The sequence below is a fragment of the Lepidochelys olivacea genome, assembly GCF_965140295.1.
Source record: "Lepidochelys olivacea isolate rLepOli2 genome assembly, chromosome: 4".
Classification (NCBI taxonomy): Eukaryota; Metazoa; Chordata; order Testudines; family Cheloniidae; genus Lepidochelys; species Lepidochelys olivacea.
In genome coordinates this window covers 20,709,560-20,726,667 of record NC_140414.1, presented here as the reverse complement: position 1 = coordinate 20,726,667, position 17,108 = coordinate 20,709,560, and the positions used below count along the sequence as shown (strand labels likewise).

Genomic DNA, 17,108 nt, shown 5'->3' with positions numbered 1-17,108 from the left:
GGCTAGGACTATACCGGGGTTTAAAAGAGAACTGGATAAATTCATGGAGGTTAAGTCCATTAATGTCTATTAGCCAGGATGGGCAAGGAATGGCGTCCCTAGCCTCTGTTTGCCAGAGGGTGAAGATAGATGGAGGAGAGAGATCACTAGATCATTACCTGTTAGGTTCACTCCCTTTGGGACACCTGGCATTGGCCACTGTCGGTAAACAGGATACGGGGCTGGATGGACCCTTGGTCTGACCCAGTATGGCCTTTCTTATGTTCTTATGTTTCTTATGTTCACCCAGCAGCTCCTATTGATACGAATGAGAACTTCTGGTGCCAGGAATATTTTAAAACCTGCCCCCCTCATTGAAGTGCCCTCATGCGAGCTGAGCTCTTTGGAAAATCCAGCCCAGAAAATATAGACCTGTTAATACGATGCAGTGTTTTCAAATCACAGACACACTTTCTCCCAAATCTGTTCCCATTAGCTTAGCATCTGAACTCCTCACAGTCTTTCGTTAATTTATCCCCACAACACCCCTGCAAGGAAGGGCTGTGCTATTATTCCCATTGTACAGATGGGGAACTGAGTCACAGAGAGACTAAGGCTAAACATTTTTAAAGCCCCTAAATGACTTTGGCACTTAGAAGCCTAAGTCTCACTGGAAGTCAAGGGGACCGAATAGCTGTCACTTTTGAAAATGGGACTTCAGGGATAACATTTTCAAAAGCCACGGAGCAGTTTGCCCAAGTTTACAAGGGAAGTCTGTAATAAATCAGGAAATTGAACTTGGGTCTCCCAGGCTAACCCCCTCCCACTTTCTCTTTTCTTATGCCCAAAGAGCTCCCCTTCGGTAGCCTGCGAGATGTCTCTACGTTTAGGTGGCCTGTCCCAAAGGCTTTGCCTTTTGGATTTACAAACGCTTTTTTTTTTTTGTCCGTTCAACAAATACGCTTTAAATATTTATCTGACAAGCACTCTGAGCCACTTCTGCAATGACAGCATAATTAAACTGCTAAAGCTGTTTTCTTTTTCTTGTGACAAACTGGAGCTCTCTGATTAACCAAAGCCCGTTGAGTGCAACACGAGCGGCTGCCAATACAGAAAATTAGGAATCTGCAGATAAAACCGACCAACTATGAAATGGAAACGAAGGGGAAATGACAACATCCTGTGGGAAAAATAATTTATATGAAACATTGCTCCATAGCCAAAGCTATTCAAATGTTTCCAGATAATTATTAACTGGCTCTAATTCGACTCCAGGTGAACTGGAAGTGGCATTACAGTATAAGAGAGCACATTTTTTTAAAGGAAATTAATCATATGCCCATAAACTTGTTATAATTGAGAGAGAAAGTGCACGAGCCTTTTTTTGTTTGTTAGAAGATTTCAGAGTTTTTTTAAAAAGGAATGAAAAACATTTCCAGGACAACAGTCTCCAAGTAGCAATTCTTTTTACTTTGCCAAAGGATGGCTCTGAGGGTCCTGATCCAATTCCACTGAAGTCAGAAGGAGCCTTTGGCTTGAGTCCTGAACCTATCCTGAAATCTTATTTAGATTATATAGAGGGGGTGGATAATTACTGATCACCAAACCAAACAGACACAGCAAAGCTGAAATCAAAACAGTTGTCGCAAGAACGTTGATAATACTGAGAAGCCCGAGGAATACGAGGGCTAAGTTGTGTGACCTTTACTCACACTGGTAAGCACCTACGCGTACCCCCAATGAAGTTAACAGTATTCATAGAATCCTAGAATATCAGGGTCGGAAGGGACCTCAGGAGGTCACCTAGTCCAACCCCCTGCTCAAAGCAGGACCAATCCCCAACTAAATCTGATGCTCAGATTAACCAGTGTGAGTAAGGATTGCACAATCAAACCCCTAATGTCCGCTTGTACTTCCTGTGACCCAGAGAGCCAACAGGCAGATGGCACAGGGAAGTGCATGGGGTTTTACAGAGATCCTCTGGGTTGGCTATCAGCATAATAGGTCAACAAAGGGTGGCATCTGAGGTCTCTACCAAGAGCCAGTTGCCCACTGGTCATTGTAATCACTGAGAAATGTCTGTACGGATAATATTAAGGAATTATGTATCCATACTGAACATTATGTTCTGAAGGTCTTGGTGATAAGGCAGGTCACCAGGAGGTGACATACCTCGGAGATGTTCCTTTCGAGCACAAGGTGACTGACAGCTATCTCCCTGTCCAGCCATTGGTGTATTGTCTACCTATTTTCACACTGAGCCAGGGGCACATTGTGAGATTGCGAAATCGTCAAGAGAGGAAATCCACAGGAAGAAACAAACAGCAAGGGGTGTCCTGTTTCTGAATAAAAACAAACGATTGGTCTGGTATATCTTGAAGCACAAAGAGAGACATGGAATCCTTCGCCGAGGAGGCAAACCAAAAGCACGCATGTCTCTTGAAAGAGTCAGCCTGGCTGTAACACGTTGCAAGGATGTTTGATAAGCAATACTCTAAAAGACATTAGAGTATCTTGTTCATTACGTCCAGGCTCTGAAATGCGTATTATGATTTTATTTTATATCTAATCATGTTTCCAATATTGCTACTTGCTATTAATTGATTCTCTATGTTTGTTAAATAAAGTGATATTTGGTTTCACGATTAACCTCGTTCAGTGCTGTGGGTTAGTGGCGGGTCGATGGAGGTGGAACTGGTTAGCTGGGGGTATACCGATTTTCTGAAGCAACAAATCTGTGAATATTGCGAGTGTCCACAGGACCAGCAGCTGGACATTGCAGGCTGACGCTCAGAGGCTGGTATGTGTCAATGGGTCGCTAATCTGGACAATGACAGCAAGGCCTAGAGGGCAGTGCTCGGATTGGCTGTAGCGATGGAGTTGGGGAGCTGGCTCATGGCAGGCACAAACTTCCTTGTCCTAAGGGCAGGTGGTAGTGAGGTGCCTCACAACCCTGGGTACCCCTGAGACGCAACACACACCCTCTTTAGGCCCCTGAAACACCAGTGCCTCACTGGGGAGCATTCGTAAAAGAATTTCATTTCCTGGCCTCAGTTATGAGGGGCCGGCTTACAAAGGTTTATACCCCTGTAATAAGACAGGGATCAGAATCCAGCCTGTACAGAACTACCAATGTCAGCAGAAGCTGCCTCACACAAATACCTGACTGGCACTGCGAGCAGCAGTCTCCCTCCACCTTTACTGCCAGGCTGCCCAATGGGCAGGACGGACAAGAGCGTCGATAGCAGATCACTTTGGCGTCCCGGCATTCACATTCCTTGCACAGGTCTTCTTTCCATTTCTCTCCGTTCTGCAAAAGACAATATTGAACGTCTTACGTGAGGGCTCCGTTCTCTTTGCATTGATGCTGAGTTCAGCAGTGGGGCTAAATCCAGATCCTGCGGCATGTGATGAACAGTTGCAGGTCTAGCAGCCAGCTAGAAGTTTGCATAATGAGCAATGATACTAATCAAAGGACAGCCTCTGCTTTGTGACCTATAGCAATCCCCAAATAAAGCAGAGAATCTAATAGAGGGATAACCATTATCAGCCATATTTTAACAACAACAACAACAACAAGAACACAGGAACACACCAATTGCCATACCTGTGCTCCATCTTGTCCAGAAGCCCTGTCCATTCCTGTCTTCTAGAATGGACAGTGATAGATACTTCAAAGTAAAGTACAAGAATCTCTATAATGGACAAATAAGCTGCCCAAGGGGGAAGTGGTTTTTTTTTCTGAATCACCATCAGTTACCTCTGGGCTTATGACATGAAAAATAAGGGTTTGTGTCCCATATAATTTAGAGAGTTAATTTATTAACAATGAATTCTGATTGCCATTGTGCTGTGCTACCTCTATCTTCTCTAAGTCTTGACCAACATAAATACTTGTGTTTCATCTGCAAATTTTGCCACCTCATTAATTAATCCCTTTCCCCCGTTGATTAATAAATCCATTAAACAACTCTGTGCCAAGTACAGAATCTTGGGGGTCCTCCACTGTTAATCTTCTCCCATGGCGAAAACTGACCATTCATTGCAGTTGCTTGTTTTCTATCTTTTAGCTGGTCTCTAGTCTAGGACAGCACTTTGCTTCTCACCTTCTTTACTGAGTTTCTTAAAATCCTCTTGGGTGGGACTTTATCACAGGCTTTTTGAAAGTCTAAATAAGTTTTTGTCTCCTCTTTTTCCTTGAACAACTGTTCTGTCAACACACTCAGGGAATTCTGGAAGACTGAAAGGGCACGATTTGCCTTGACAAAAGCCAGTCTTTAGGATGGTGCAGCACACTGCCCTTTCTGCACCCAGCTAGTTTTGCTGGCGAGGGCCAGGGGACAGCAAGAGCCATTGTCCCAACGACTCCCTGTCCCACTTGGGTATGTCTACACAGCTCGCCGACGCAAGCCTCCCAGCCTGGGTCGACAGAGTTGGGCTAGCGGGATAGTTCTCTAAAAATAGCTGCACCTATCTAAAGTCTCGGGACAGGGGTGGGCTTCAGAGCCCGAGCTGAAATTTGAAAGCCTTGTCTACACAGCTGTTTTCAGAGCGCTAGTGAAAGTCTCACGAGCCCAAGTCTGTCAACCCGGGCTGGGAGGCTCTCTGCCATGGGCTGTGTAGACGTATCCTTTGTGCCCCTGGGGCTGCTGACAGGGAGCACTACCTACACTCATTGACTGTAATTGTGCTTGACCCCCATAAGGGAGGGGGTAAAAGCATGGGGGAGGCTCAGCCTGGTTCTTAGATGACCTTATATCATGGATTTCTCTGTTAAAAAGGATAATGCATGAGGTGAAATATGCAATATACTCACCTTGATGTGTTTTACTCCACTCACATCAGGGAGTGAGATCTACAGACAGAATGAGATATGGTCCTGTTTAGAAAACACCCGAATCCTCTACTTCCTGCATCTCTTAAAAGTATTCTGTTAAGAGCTATTAATTTCTACGTAAGTAGTGGTTAGCGTCATTACTCATTTGTCACAACAATGAAAGGTCTCCTATTGTACTTCATCAAAAGAAATTGCATCGTCAATTTGAGAAGAAAAGCTGATAACAAATATCCCTGAATAACAGACTCCTGTTGCAGTGAAAATAGTAACCAATGGGCAACATTTTCAGAAAGCTGCACTGAGCTTCAGTTGTGCAGCTCCCACTGACTGAAATGAAAGTCAAACATCTTAAACCTCAGGAGATGCACTGAAAACTTAAGGGTATGTATATAAAACATTAAACAGGAATGATTGATTCAATTTGCTTTGCTTTCCTCTGTGTAATAAAAAGAGCCTTAGGAGACTTATGTGGTGCAGAAAATTATAAACTAGCAGATTTTATAAAATGCAAAAACCCTCTGGGTAAGTAATATTAACGGATTATTCTTTTATAAGACTCAGCAAATAATGTTCTTTCCAGACTTTGAGGAGACAGACTTTCACTTCTCCAAACCCTCACAAGCTTAACATGCTGTGTTATGTGTTCCAAATTACCAGGATACTCACATCTTTGGTATGTTCCTTGTACACACAGTAACTACCCCTTGAAGTACATTCAGGACAGCACTTCCCCTCCAAATGAATTAATTCTTCACCCTGCAGAGAGAGAGAGAGAGAGAGAGAGAGAGAGAGGTTGCCGCATGAAATTAGCATTTCCAAGCAATACTGCAGAATGCAGAAGCAGAATGGTTATCACACTGGAATGCAATCTTCAATATCCAATTGCATCTTATCTTCCCTACATCCTACTTCATCTGTGTATGTATGTTTTGAAAAGCGTGTTTAAATAACATTGTGGTTGCAAAACGAACCCCTGAAAAGTTCAGGAAATTCACTGATAAAGCAACTGTATCATCCTTAACTCTCGCCGCTGTAAAAGAAGCCCCCAAACCAAACCAAACCATTAAAAATACATAGAAACTGGTTTGTCATTTTTCACTCTGAATTCCTTGGACTTTACTTGAAAACTTTCACAACCTTAAAATACAGCTCTCTCTCTTCATTTTCTATGTTCCATTTTTCTCTTAAAGACTAAAAATTTAAAAAATGTTCATGGTAAATTTTAAAACATACATTATATTGATCTAAATTCTATTCTTGATTACAACTGTAACAGAGATATTGTGATTACACCAGTGTAACTGAGATCATAATTTTTCCATAAGAAATGGAAATAGGGCCTTCCATCTGCTCCAAGTCCGTTGTGCGTGAATGGAAGTGAAACACTTACGGGAGAGAAAGAATGGTCTTATGTTTAAAGAACCTGGATTAGATTTAGGAGAGCTAGGTTCAATTCCTGTCTCTGCCTTTGATTCTCTCGGCCGGATTCTCACTTACATTAAGACCTCTTGACACTGCTAAGGTGATATAAAGGGGCCTAAAAATGGATGTACATATACAAATTAAATCAAAATAGGCTATTTTAATTCCATACATAGACTTGCACCAAAATAATAAAAGGTGAACTAACAACCAATTTAGCTATTTCAGTGCAAGTTAGTTCGTGGACCAGCCCCAGGGTGAGATTTTTAAACGAACACAGCATTGGACTAATTCTGCTGCCTGGGAAGTCAATGGTGAATGCTGACTGCTTTTGTAAATTGCACCCTTTAATCCCTCTCTAAAATTTGGGATAGTATTTACCTACCTCCTAGGGGTGTTGTGCAGATTATTCATTAATATGTAAGAAGTGCTCAGATACTATGGTGGAGTGGGGAATATTAATAGATGGATAGTGCTTTTGGATATAGTCAAACCCTGTTTATAGTGAAGTGGAACAGTTTTCTCATACTGTTTCTATGCACCAGAATTCTAGCTACAGGGTGTGATTCAGTCTCTGCAGGAGTGAGTGGGATTCTTTTCAATGACTTAAATGGGGTTTGTATCAAGCCCTTAATGAACTTCCAGTCATGGGGGAGCTGTTCTATATGTGCAGAACTCTCTTTTCAAATTCTGTTATTGAACTGTTAATATATACATAAATACACACACACACGAAAACCACAGCTAACAAAAACTCCCCATGAATGGAAAAGCTGGCTACATCCCCGGGTTCATTGCAGTCTTCATTGTGCTCAGGATTTTCTGCTCTTGAGTGAAGTGACAGTGAAACACTCCTGGCCACCTACGCTGCAGGGGGAGGTTACACCTCAGCTCCCTAAGTCTGGAGTAGAGTGAAGAGAAAACTGGTGAATTCCCACAATCAAATGAACTGTTGTTGGATTCAAAGGTTTCCATATATCCGCCAGGATTGCTGGATAACCAGCCATTGCTCAATCACTAGTATTGTCACAATATTAAAACAGAGGTAAGGGGCAAGAGGCAAGTATAGAGTTCGACAGTGGCTGAGATTTTCAAAGCCAACAAGGGGATATTGCCCACAACTCCCATTAACTTCAACAGAAGCATGCGGCTACTTCCCATGGCTGGCTCATAAAAGTCAACCGTTCCGACAAGCCAACTGGTATTATTTGATGTAGCTCTATTATTTACGGCAGCTTAGGGTGCATCCCTAAAGAATATCTGTTCATAGAATCACAATGGTATATTTTACAGTGTTCCACTTAGGAAAACATAGCATGCCAGTTTGGCTACATATACACAAGTGCAGCCGCGTTACCAATGGCAGATTATGCCAGAATGGCCAATGTGGGCCCAATGCTTTGAAAGGGCCACCAACTGTAGTAAGTTGAAGCACTATGATTTCAGTCAATCGGGGAGACATTTCACTTTAATCCATGACTGGGCATTTCTACAAGTATCTAGATATTGAAACCATTCTTGCAAAACTCCGTGGTGTATGGTAAGAACCCATGCCACTAGTATGTACTGTGAACTTTCCCACCTCCAACACACACCGACACTTATACAAAGGATGAGGGGGGAAAATGTGCATGGGACATGATTCTCCTTGCCAAAAAAGGCAGCCCTGGCCTGCCAAGACTCAGAAGTGGGAGGCACTATGCGAGATAACTATGTCATTTGCACTCTTGTTTAAGAGGCTTTAGTCATTACATTCAATATTAAGAATGTGGAAAGGGAGTAAGGAGGGGTGTCAGACTGAGGAAAATAAAATGTTTTTACACACACACACCTTTAGATCTTTAAGATTTCACTGGTGTGCAAAAGTAACTAGAACAATCTGCAAGGAAAGGAGAAAAGCTGTGCAATACAATGATCTAAATTTGCTCCTTATCTTCATAACATTAGGACCAATCCTAAGACCTGCTGATAGCATGTTAGTCACGCAACACCTTGGAAGATCTGGCCCATTGTTCCCTTTATGACGGGATTGTTTAGAGAGAGTCTCCAAAATGGGATGATGTGGAAACAGGAACCTCATTCTTAGGCATGGCTCAGTCTCACCTTCAGCCACCCATGAGCTGTACTTTTCAGAAACGTCCCTGAAAGCTGTCTCTACAGCAATTCATGGAAGGGACGGTGGGAACTAGCATGATGGGTTATGTTTCTGACAGCTAAAGTGGTTTTGGTTGACCAAATACACTTCAGCAACCACCCTATCCACACCTACCAGACAGTTTCCAGCAGCCCCCCTTGAAGACTACAACTCACAGCTCACCTGAGGGCCCCTCAGAGTCATCACAGTCATATTCACTCTGCAATTACTGGGTAGGTTTTGTTTGAAAGGGTTTTAAAATTAAGCCCTAGCTCTAGTCCCATCAGCTGCTGCTATGCTAGGTCGAACTACCTAGGTTTACCTAGCTAAACCCCACAGACTCCTTGCTTCAGTTAAGCTCTGATTTACTGAGGCAGGCAAAAAAATCTCAGATTTTGCCAGCAAAGCTGCAAGACTTGGAGAAGAAGAGGAAAAAATGACAACCTACCCGCTTTAAGATTCTTTTATGAGACATTTCATATTGTCCTTGGAATAAATTAATGCATGTCTTGTACTACTGAGCCGGAATTCTATCACAAATGATCCAAGACAGCTGCCTCACCTTTTTGGGAAGTCTTATAGGATGCAAGTCCTCAAACAAAACATCTTTTTTTATTTTCTATCCATTAGGACCAAAATTCTTCTTCAATATGCAAAAAAACACTTTTCCTGTCTTTTCCAACGCCCACACTTCACTGATTTCAATATTACTTATTTTGATGCCTAACTTGGGACACCCAGGTTTGAAGAGGTTTTCCACGGAACCTAATTCAGCCAAGCTTAGCATGCTCTTAATGCCCACTGAATTCAATAAGTGTTAATGGCACTCAGCACCACTCAGGATCTGTCTCCTGCACACAAAACACAAGCAATTTTTTCTCCGTAAGAAAGGGAAAGGATCCAATTTGTCAGTAGAAATTAGATCTGCTACTTTATATATTTGTTTATGAGTCCACATTTTTATTATCTGTCTGTAGAGTGATCATAAACGTTGGATGGTCCAATCTGGGGCGGAATACTAAGTATGATGAATCTGTATCGGTGAGCGTCTTCAGTTGTACTATAATACATCCCAAGTTGTACTGAATACAAGTTTTTCTCTCATGGGTACTAGTAAGAGTTCAAGATATGGGAATGTCTGCAATGCACCAAATGGAGCTGCTAAATCATTTTCAATGTTGAGCCATGATGGTATGTAATCATTAGTGTAAGCGTTTCATTTTACAACTGTGTGCACGTGGAAAGCGAAGTAAAAGAGATACAAACCCAGAAGACCTATTCCCAGTTTACCCCTTGATCTTGTCTTGTTTATATAAGAAGCTTGACTTTCCATCCAACTAAATTCAGTAGTAGTTTAGGTAGTTTTATTTAAGCATTTTAAGGTAACAAGGCAGCATTCCCTTTGACAATAAAAGTTTGGATCCAATATTCTTCTTTGTAACGTCAATAAGAATGAATCAAGAGAGGAAAATACAAAGTATTTTTAATATTTAAAGAGATAATGTTACATGAGTTAGCACATAACTTTATTCCTAGATACATGATCTCTGCTTTTGCTGGAATGAAAGTGTGTTTGCACTGTGTCAGAACCCAACTTTCTGATACAGCCATTAAATTAGACTTACTCCAATTCACCTTATATCCATGCATATACTCAGATTTTGGGCTAGACCGTGGGCACAGCCTTGATCCGGGGTATTAAATAAATTTTACCATCCTAGGAGTGTTCTTGCCAAGTATTGTGAGCTAGAGATATGCCTAAGGCCACAATTCCTTCCCTGCATTACTCTGGCCCAGTTGGAATGAAGCAGGTATTAGCCCACTGGTTAGCAGTGACACTAATAGTGAAAGAAAGAAGTTTTATCTAGTGGAGGAAAGTTGATCCAAAAACCTTTTCTTTATATACAGCAAATAGATAGGGCCCACCAACCCTACCAAAACCATTTCTGCATCCATTAACAGGGCAATTATAATATGAACTATGATCTGAGCTTGAAGTAAGAGGTAAATATATTTATGGTGTTGTCCATCACAAATCTCCTTCTCATAAACCCTGACTGCTCACTGTCTGAAAATAGGTAGGGGGTCACTAAGTCTAGTGGCTAATACCTTAGCTAAGATCTTGCTTTCTAGTCCTAGCAAAGATCAAGGGCAAAATTCTTCACAGTTTTTGACAGAACTGGCTGCCTCTGGTCTATGGTTTCTGCACCAAATTCAGCACACTCTCTCCTGAAGCCATTTCTTACCAGGTAGATAGTGACAATGCTGCAGACAATCAAAAAGTAAGGTAGCCACCAATTCACCCAGGCACGCTGCTTGCACAACACAAGACAGTTAACCTCCTGCCTGCCTTGCACATACAAATTGACTGTCATTTCCATTCCTTGTTTCCAGTTAAGTGCTTTGGAGGCAAGTGATGGAATCACAGCCAAATTCTTAAGGTATCTCATTAAATCAATCAGTAAAGAAAGAAAATCAGGAACTGACCATTATATTCTTAAAGAAGAAATCTTTTCTTACCAAGGCGCACTCCACTTTGGCACACTCTCCGTTCTGACAAGTGACTTGTCCTCCATCACACGTGCAAAATTCACAGCGAGTACCATTCCATATCTCATTGTGATACCTGATGTTGCCTTCGTAGAAGCAGCTTCCTTTGGAAGAAACGCACTCCTCGCAACATTTCCCAAGACGCTGCACTTTGTTCTGATCCTAGCAAACATCAATACTCAGTAAGTGCTAACCTTTCAAGCCCTCCTGCAGCCCTTTATGAAAGGGGCGAGTGAGATACGCAGCCTGATCGCGAGGCCGTGCACTGCTGCATTACCTTCTCACAGGTACGTGGGGAACAGTCCTGTTTAAGACACTTTGCTTCCCCTCTGTCACATACACAGGTAGTGCAGGAATTTTTCTTCCACTGCTCACCATGCTGTCCAGAAAGAAGACAGATAGATACATATATAAATAAAAAATAAAGCAGTAACCATCACCACATTCTCTCCTGGACTATGTATTTCCCCGTGAGTTCCTTATATGTACATGCATCCAAGTACAGAGATTTTTTTTAAAATCAGTGCATATTGCTTCACGTGCATAGAAACAGTGCATATTGCTTCATGATCAGGATATAAAAAGGGAAGAAGAGAGGAGAGAGTGACTTTCATCAATGATTTGTTTTCCCACTTAAAAAAAAAAAAGATACATGAACAGTAAATATCTTATCTAATTTATCCCGTCAACCTGGCTGCAGCTTGCCAGCAAATTCCTTTATATTTCTAATCCCTTTCAACTCTTAGCTTCCCAGGAAATAAAAAAAACAGCCATTGTACCAAGTTATTAAGGCTGGCAGAAAGTCAGATGTTAGGGAGGGGAAAAATAGAGATGTGCCAGAATTCACGTCAGGTTGGTTTTTGGTGTGGTTCATCAAAGGTTACCTCATACACTTTTCCAGATATGGAACAGGGTTTTGGAACACACTCTGGGCAACATTTTCCAGGAGACACAACCATAGCTTCATCCTAAAGATTAAAAACCAGAAAACTTTATTTAAAAAAAAAAGAGATGAGCAGAGTAACAGTTTGAAAATTAAATATGCAGCCCAGCAGCCTAGACCTGTAACTCCTGCAAAAGATGTTTATATCTATGTGATAACCATCAGCCACCTAAGCCATGAATTAGGGTAAGAATTTTGGGGTCAGCTTTGCATTCTGCTGTAAAAGTAGAAGGGCAAGCACCAAGACACTACATCTTATTCTTGGGGCCTCTTGAGACAGACAATGGTGGAACCATGACTAAAGAGAAGCAGTATGGTCTACAGGATTAGGCTCAAGACTAGAAATTAGGAGAGATCTAGAGTCTAGACCTGGTTCTGCCACTGATTCACTTTGTGGCCTTGGATGAGTCACTTAACCTCTCTGCCTCAGAGGTTGTCTACACACCAACTGGCACCAGTTTAGTTAAATTGGTGTGGTATAACCCTCTTCAGTCTAAGAGTGGCTTACTTTGGTTTCGTTTAAACTTGTTGCTAATTGACCTAAGCGAAAATGAAATAAGCCTGCTGGTTTTAACCAGTAAGACTGTTCACACAGCCTTTTGCAATGGCTTAACTGAATCAGTCTAAGGCCCGGTCTGCACTAGAAAATTAAGTCGGCTTAACTGTATCAGTCGGGGTATGAAAAATCCACACCCGAGCAGCGTAGTTAAGCCAACCTAACCCACAGCGTATTCAGCGCTAGATCGATGGAAGAATTATTCCATCAACCCAGCTACTGCCTCTAGGGGAGGTGGCTTACCTATGCTGTGGGGAGCACCCCTCCCATTAGCGCAGGGAGCATCTACACAGAAGTGCTACAGCGGTGTAGCTGCAGCATTTTAAAGGCAGACATACCTTAAAAATCACATTTAGTTAAAACCTGCACAATTCTGTGTGTTGATCAACCCCCAGTATCCCACCAGTGAAGTGGGAACAATAATATTTACACCAGTATCTACCTCCTGCCGCATAGGGATCTAGTGAAGATTAATTAGTTAATATACCTAAGGTGCTCCAAACGTGGAAAGTGCTATAGAAATGCAAAATATTATTATGTTAGCTCCTGCTTCAGGAGATAGCATGTAAATCACAAGCGTCCAAAGGGAGAACAAAGATGACTGTCATAGAATCACAGGACTGGAAGGGACCTCGAGAGGTCATCTAGTCCAGTCCCCTGCACTCATGGCAGGATTAAGTATTATCTAGACCATCCCTGACAGGTGTTTGTCTAACCTGCTCTTAAAAATCTCCAGTGACAGAGATTCCGTAACTTCCCTAGGCCATTTATTCCAGTGCTTCACCACCCTGACAGTTAGGAAGTTTTTCCAAATGTCCAACCTCCAAGGGATGGGCTGGAGAGCCAGAAACCTCCTGGGAAAGTTCATGGTGGTAATTCATAGATTTTGCCAGATGAAGTCTAACAAATGACCCTTTCTCTGACTTGGGTTTTGAGGACTGCCTCTTGTTCCCTGGAGACAAGCAAGCAAAGCGAGCTCTGAAACTGCCAGCCACTCTTTTCATGTTCCACCAGAAGCTGCCTGCTCAGGCCTAGGGAACTTTCACTTGCAGGGCATTTTTCCTCTTCTCTCCTGGCTCTTTGATGGTACGCACTGTACAGAGCATGGAGAGCTAAACAAACCCTTGGATTACACACACTGACCGTACCTTTTCCCCACACATCGTCCCATTGGAATAAAGGAGTAAAGTACCACTTCAGGTGAATGAGAGTGGCGGGATCTAGCCCTAAAAGAGCTTTGAAGAAAACACTGACAAAGATGGCAGAAGCTTCCTAAGTTCCCTCTCTGCAGTGAGGCAGGAGAAAGACTATAGAGAAGGGACAGAGCATGGCTATCTGAAGGATAGCTTTCCCTAGCTTGCCATTCTGCCTGACGTAGCATATAAGAGAAGCTACCCGTTCTTGTGTGCTGTTGGAAGCCTGGACCAGGCAATACAGGTATAAATACACAAGCACAGAGCACTGAAAAAATTATAGTTATAGTGAGCAGAATGGGATTCTTGCCATGCCTGCTAATGCGCTTTCCATTAGGGCACCTTGTTAGGAAATCTATGGAACATTATCAGTATTAGCTAGGGGGGATTTTTGGTACATTAACTTGGATGCTTCTAGCTGATTAGTCTCAGACACGTCATGGCAACCATGTTCTCATTCCAGTTTCTATTAATTACGTTTTAATGACTAACTGATTAAACATTAGTGCAATCAATCAAGAGTACATTTAAGTACATTTAAGAGGAAAAATTCTAAACATTTAGAAATTTTGCTTTAATTTGCTCTAACGAACACCACTTAATCTCGTAATATTAATTACACAACTCAGCAAGAAGCAATTAGTATTCAGAGAAACAGCTGGGCTTTTTTCAAACAGGAACCAGTGTTAATTACATGAACACCTGGTCCCCTAACACATAGGTGGGCGAGCATTAAAAGAAAAAGCTTTGTAATGGGTGCTTTATTTTCCCAGTTCTAAGGTGGGAACCTTCATCACCACACACCCAGGGAGACAAAATTCTGGATTTGCGACTGGAATGCGCTTGACAGGGAAACAAAAATCAGGAAAACTACAGCATCTCGAGAACAACAGTAAAGCAGAACACTGTGAACTCCCTGGAAGCTGCTTTCTTATTTTACAGATGAATGGGGTTGCACATGAGCAGTTAAACCCAGGGTTGTGAGTTCAATCCTTGAGGGGGCCATTTAGGGATCTGTGGCAAAAATTGAGGATTGGTCCTGCTTTGAGCAGGGGGTTGGACTAGATGACTTCCTGAGGTCCCTTCCAACCCTGATATTCTATGATGCTAAATCCAACCAGATCCCTTGCTCTTTTTTTGGCATTCTTGCCTGTCATCCACCAAATATATAAAGTACTAAGTATGCTTTTGATTTTCTGGATTACCCAGCATACTGGAATTCTTTTAGTTAACGTTCGTACAGTGCTTTGAATGTGAAAATCATTGTGTACGTGCGAGGGAATAATGACTGTCATCTTAAGCAAAGAACTGGGAGCCAGAAGTGCTCAGATTCTTTAATTAGGGCTAAATTACTGACTCGCTGGGTGAAGATGAGCAAGTTATCTTCCTAGCATTGCTGGCTCCCAGGCTTTTGCTGTAATCAGTAGACAACACGGTCACCTTTTGGGAGTAATATTGTAAAGCTGGCTGAAACTTTTAGTTTGAAACATTTTCAACTAAATTTTGGGAAGGTTCTTGTCAACAACAAAAAATCAGCAGGTTTCAACAAAAGCTCAAAAAACTTTTGAAGAAACATTTAAATAAAACTTTGCTTTTTTCAGAATTGTTCACAGAATCAAAAAATATTTCCTGACCAGCTCTACAGAATTCTCTGGATTACAAAACCAAAAGCACAGCTGGTGTTTACACTAGATTAGACTGTAAATAAATGGACATGGCTGGAGGTTTGGGGGACTTACTTTTTTGTGGAGCATACACTTCTCTTTTCTGAATCATGTTTCCTTCAGTAATAACTATTAGCCTGCCAGTAAATATGTTCTTTTGAGAAATGCAGATTTCCCAGGGAAAGGCAAAGCTAATAAATTGCACAGATCATTGACAGGACAGTTCTTACCTGGCTGCACAACACTGGCTGACATTCGGCTGTGAAGCATTGAGCTGCCCCATTCCTGCAGACACATTTGGAGCACTGGCTGAGGTGCCACTCCTCGCCATCCCGAAACATTTGGCCGTCAAAGGAGCAGGACTCTAAGAGACAATTAAGACCATCAGAGGAGTGAAGTTCTGGAACAGCCTTCCAAGGGGAACAGTGGGGGCAAAAAACCTAACTGGCTTCCAAGATGGAGCTTGATAAGTTTATGGAGGGGATGGTATGATGAGACTGCCTAGAATGGCATGTAGCCGATCTGCAACTGATAGCAGTAAATAACTCCAATGGCCGGTGATGGGGCACTAGATAGGGAGGGCTCTGAATTACTACAGAGAATTCTTTCCCAGGTGTCTGGCTAGGTGGGTCTTGCCCACATGCTCAGGGTCTAACTGACTGCCATATTTAGGTTCAGGAAGAAATTTTCCCCAAAGTCAGATTGGCAGAGAAGTGTTCGCCTTCCTCTGCAGCATGGGGCACGGGTCACTTGCAGGTTGAAACCAGAGTAAATGGTGAATTCTCTGAAACTTGAAGTCTTCGAACCATCATTTGAGGACTTCAGTAAATCAGCCAGAGGCTAGGGGTCTATTACAGGAGTGGGTGGGTGAGGTTCTGTGGCCTGCAATGTGCAGGAGGTCACACTAGATAATCATGATGGTCCTTTTTGGCCTTAACATTTATGAGTCTGTGAGTCATTCTGTGTTTCCATTTTCATGTTTTCTTTAATTCCCTCTCCTCATGCAACTCCTTTCATCTCAGATCCATCCCCTACACTCTAGGAACTTCTGCCCCCTGGAAAGCCCAGAAGTAGCATCAGACCATGACTTTCCTTACTAACTCCATTTGGCTGCACAGCGTTCACCTGTACACATTTTTCCTGGTTTCTCACATCCTACCAGCACAATTTCACATGTGCAATGACTTTATGGACATTCACAATCATACAAAAAAGACTGCAGATGTAGGACTCATCTACTGATTAGCATCTGCAAGGAAGAACTTTAGAAGAGCCATCTCCATGAAGCTGACCCAGAATAATTGCAATATTAAAAAAAACCACTGCACCAATTAATTGTCCTGTATGAAATTATTATTTATTATCTATTTGTTTCTGGTAGCATCCATGATGTACGAGATGCTTTACAAACACAAAAGAAAGCATGATCCTTGCCCCAGTAAACTGCTGGTCTCAGTCTAGTTACCAGTGGACAAATGACCTAATTGATGTTGACAGCCTCAGCAGAGAGGCCAAGGATTATAAGAGTCCAAAGTTACGTCTGAGATTTAAACCAATGAAAGCAGAAGAGATATCTCAGTACTGGAGAAATGCATCAACCATGATACTTCCTTCTGAAATTGTCCCAACGTGCTTTGAGATCTACTTCTGGGTTCTGACATCTGTATGAGAGGTTACAAACTACAGGTGGTACCTATATTCGCAGTGAAGTAAGTTCAGGATAGATTCATAGAGTTTAAGGCCAGAAAGGAACCAGTAGATCATGTAATCTGACCTCCTGAATATCGAAAGCCATTAAATTCACCATGTTACCCCTACATTAAGCCCAAT

General features: G+C 42.2%; 1 protein-coding gene across 5 annotated transcripts in view; it reads right to left on the bottom strand.

The window, feature by feature from the left end:
* Window positions 1-17,108, bottom strand: part of FRAS1 (Fraser extracellular matrix complex subunit 1) — a 308,408-nt gene that overhangs the window by 156,873 nt on the left and 134,427 nt on the right. For all 5 annotated transcript variants that reach the window (XR_014711451.1, XM_084627181.1, XM_084627178.1 and 2 more), the window contains 7 exons: window positions 15,509-15,642; window positions 11,807-11,890; window positions 11,200-11,301; window positions 10,893-11,084; window positions 5,483-5,572; window positions 4,796-4,834; window positions 3,142-3,289 (listed from right to left, as the gene is read on the bottom strand). Coding sequence is in view for 4 of the 5 variants with exons in the window: in XM_084627181.1 (XP_084483307.1) it covers window positions 3,142-3,289; window positions 4,796-4,834; window positions 5,483-5,572; window positions 10,893-11,084; window positions 11,200-11,301; window positions 11,807-11,890; window positions 15,509-15,642 (789 nt within the window). In the remaining variant the exon portion in view is untranslated. The remainder of the gene's footprint in view (window positions 1-3,141; window positions 3,290-4,795; window positions 4,835-5,482; window positions 5,573-10,892; window positions 11,085-11,199; window positions 11,302-11,806; window positions 11,891-15,508; window positions 15,643-17,108) is intronic.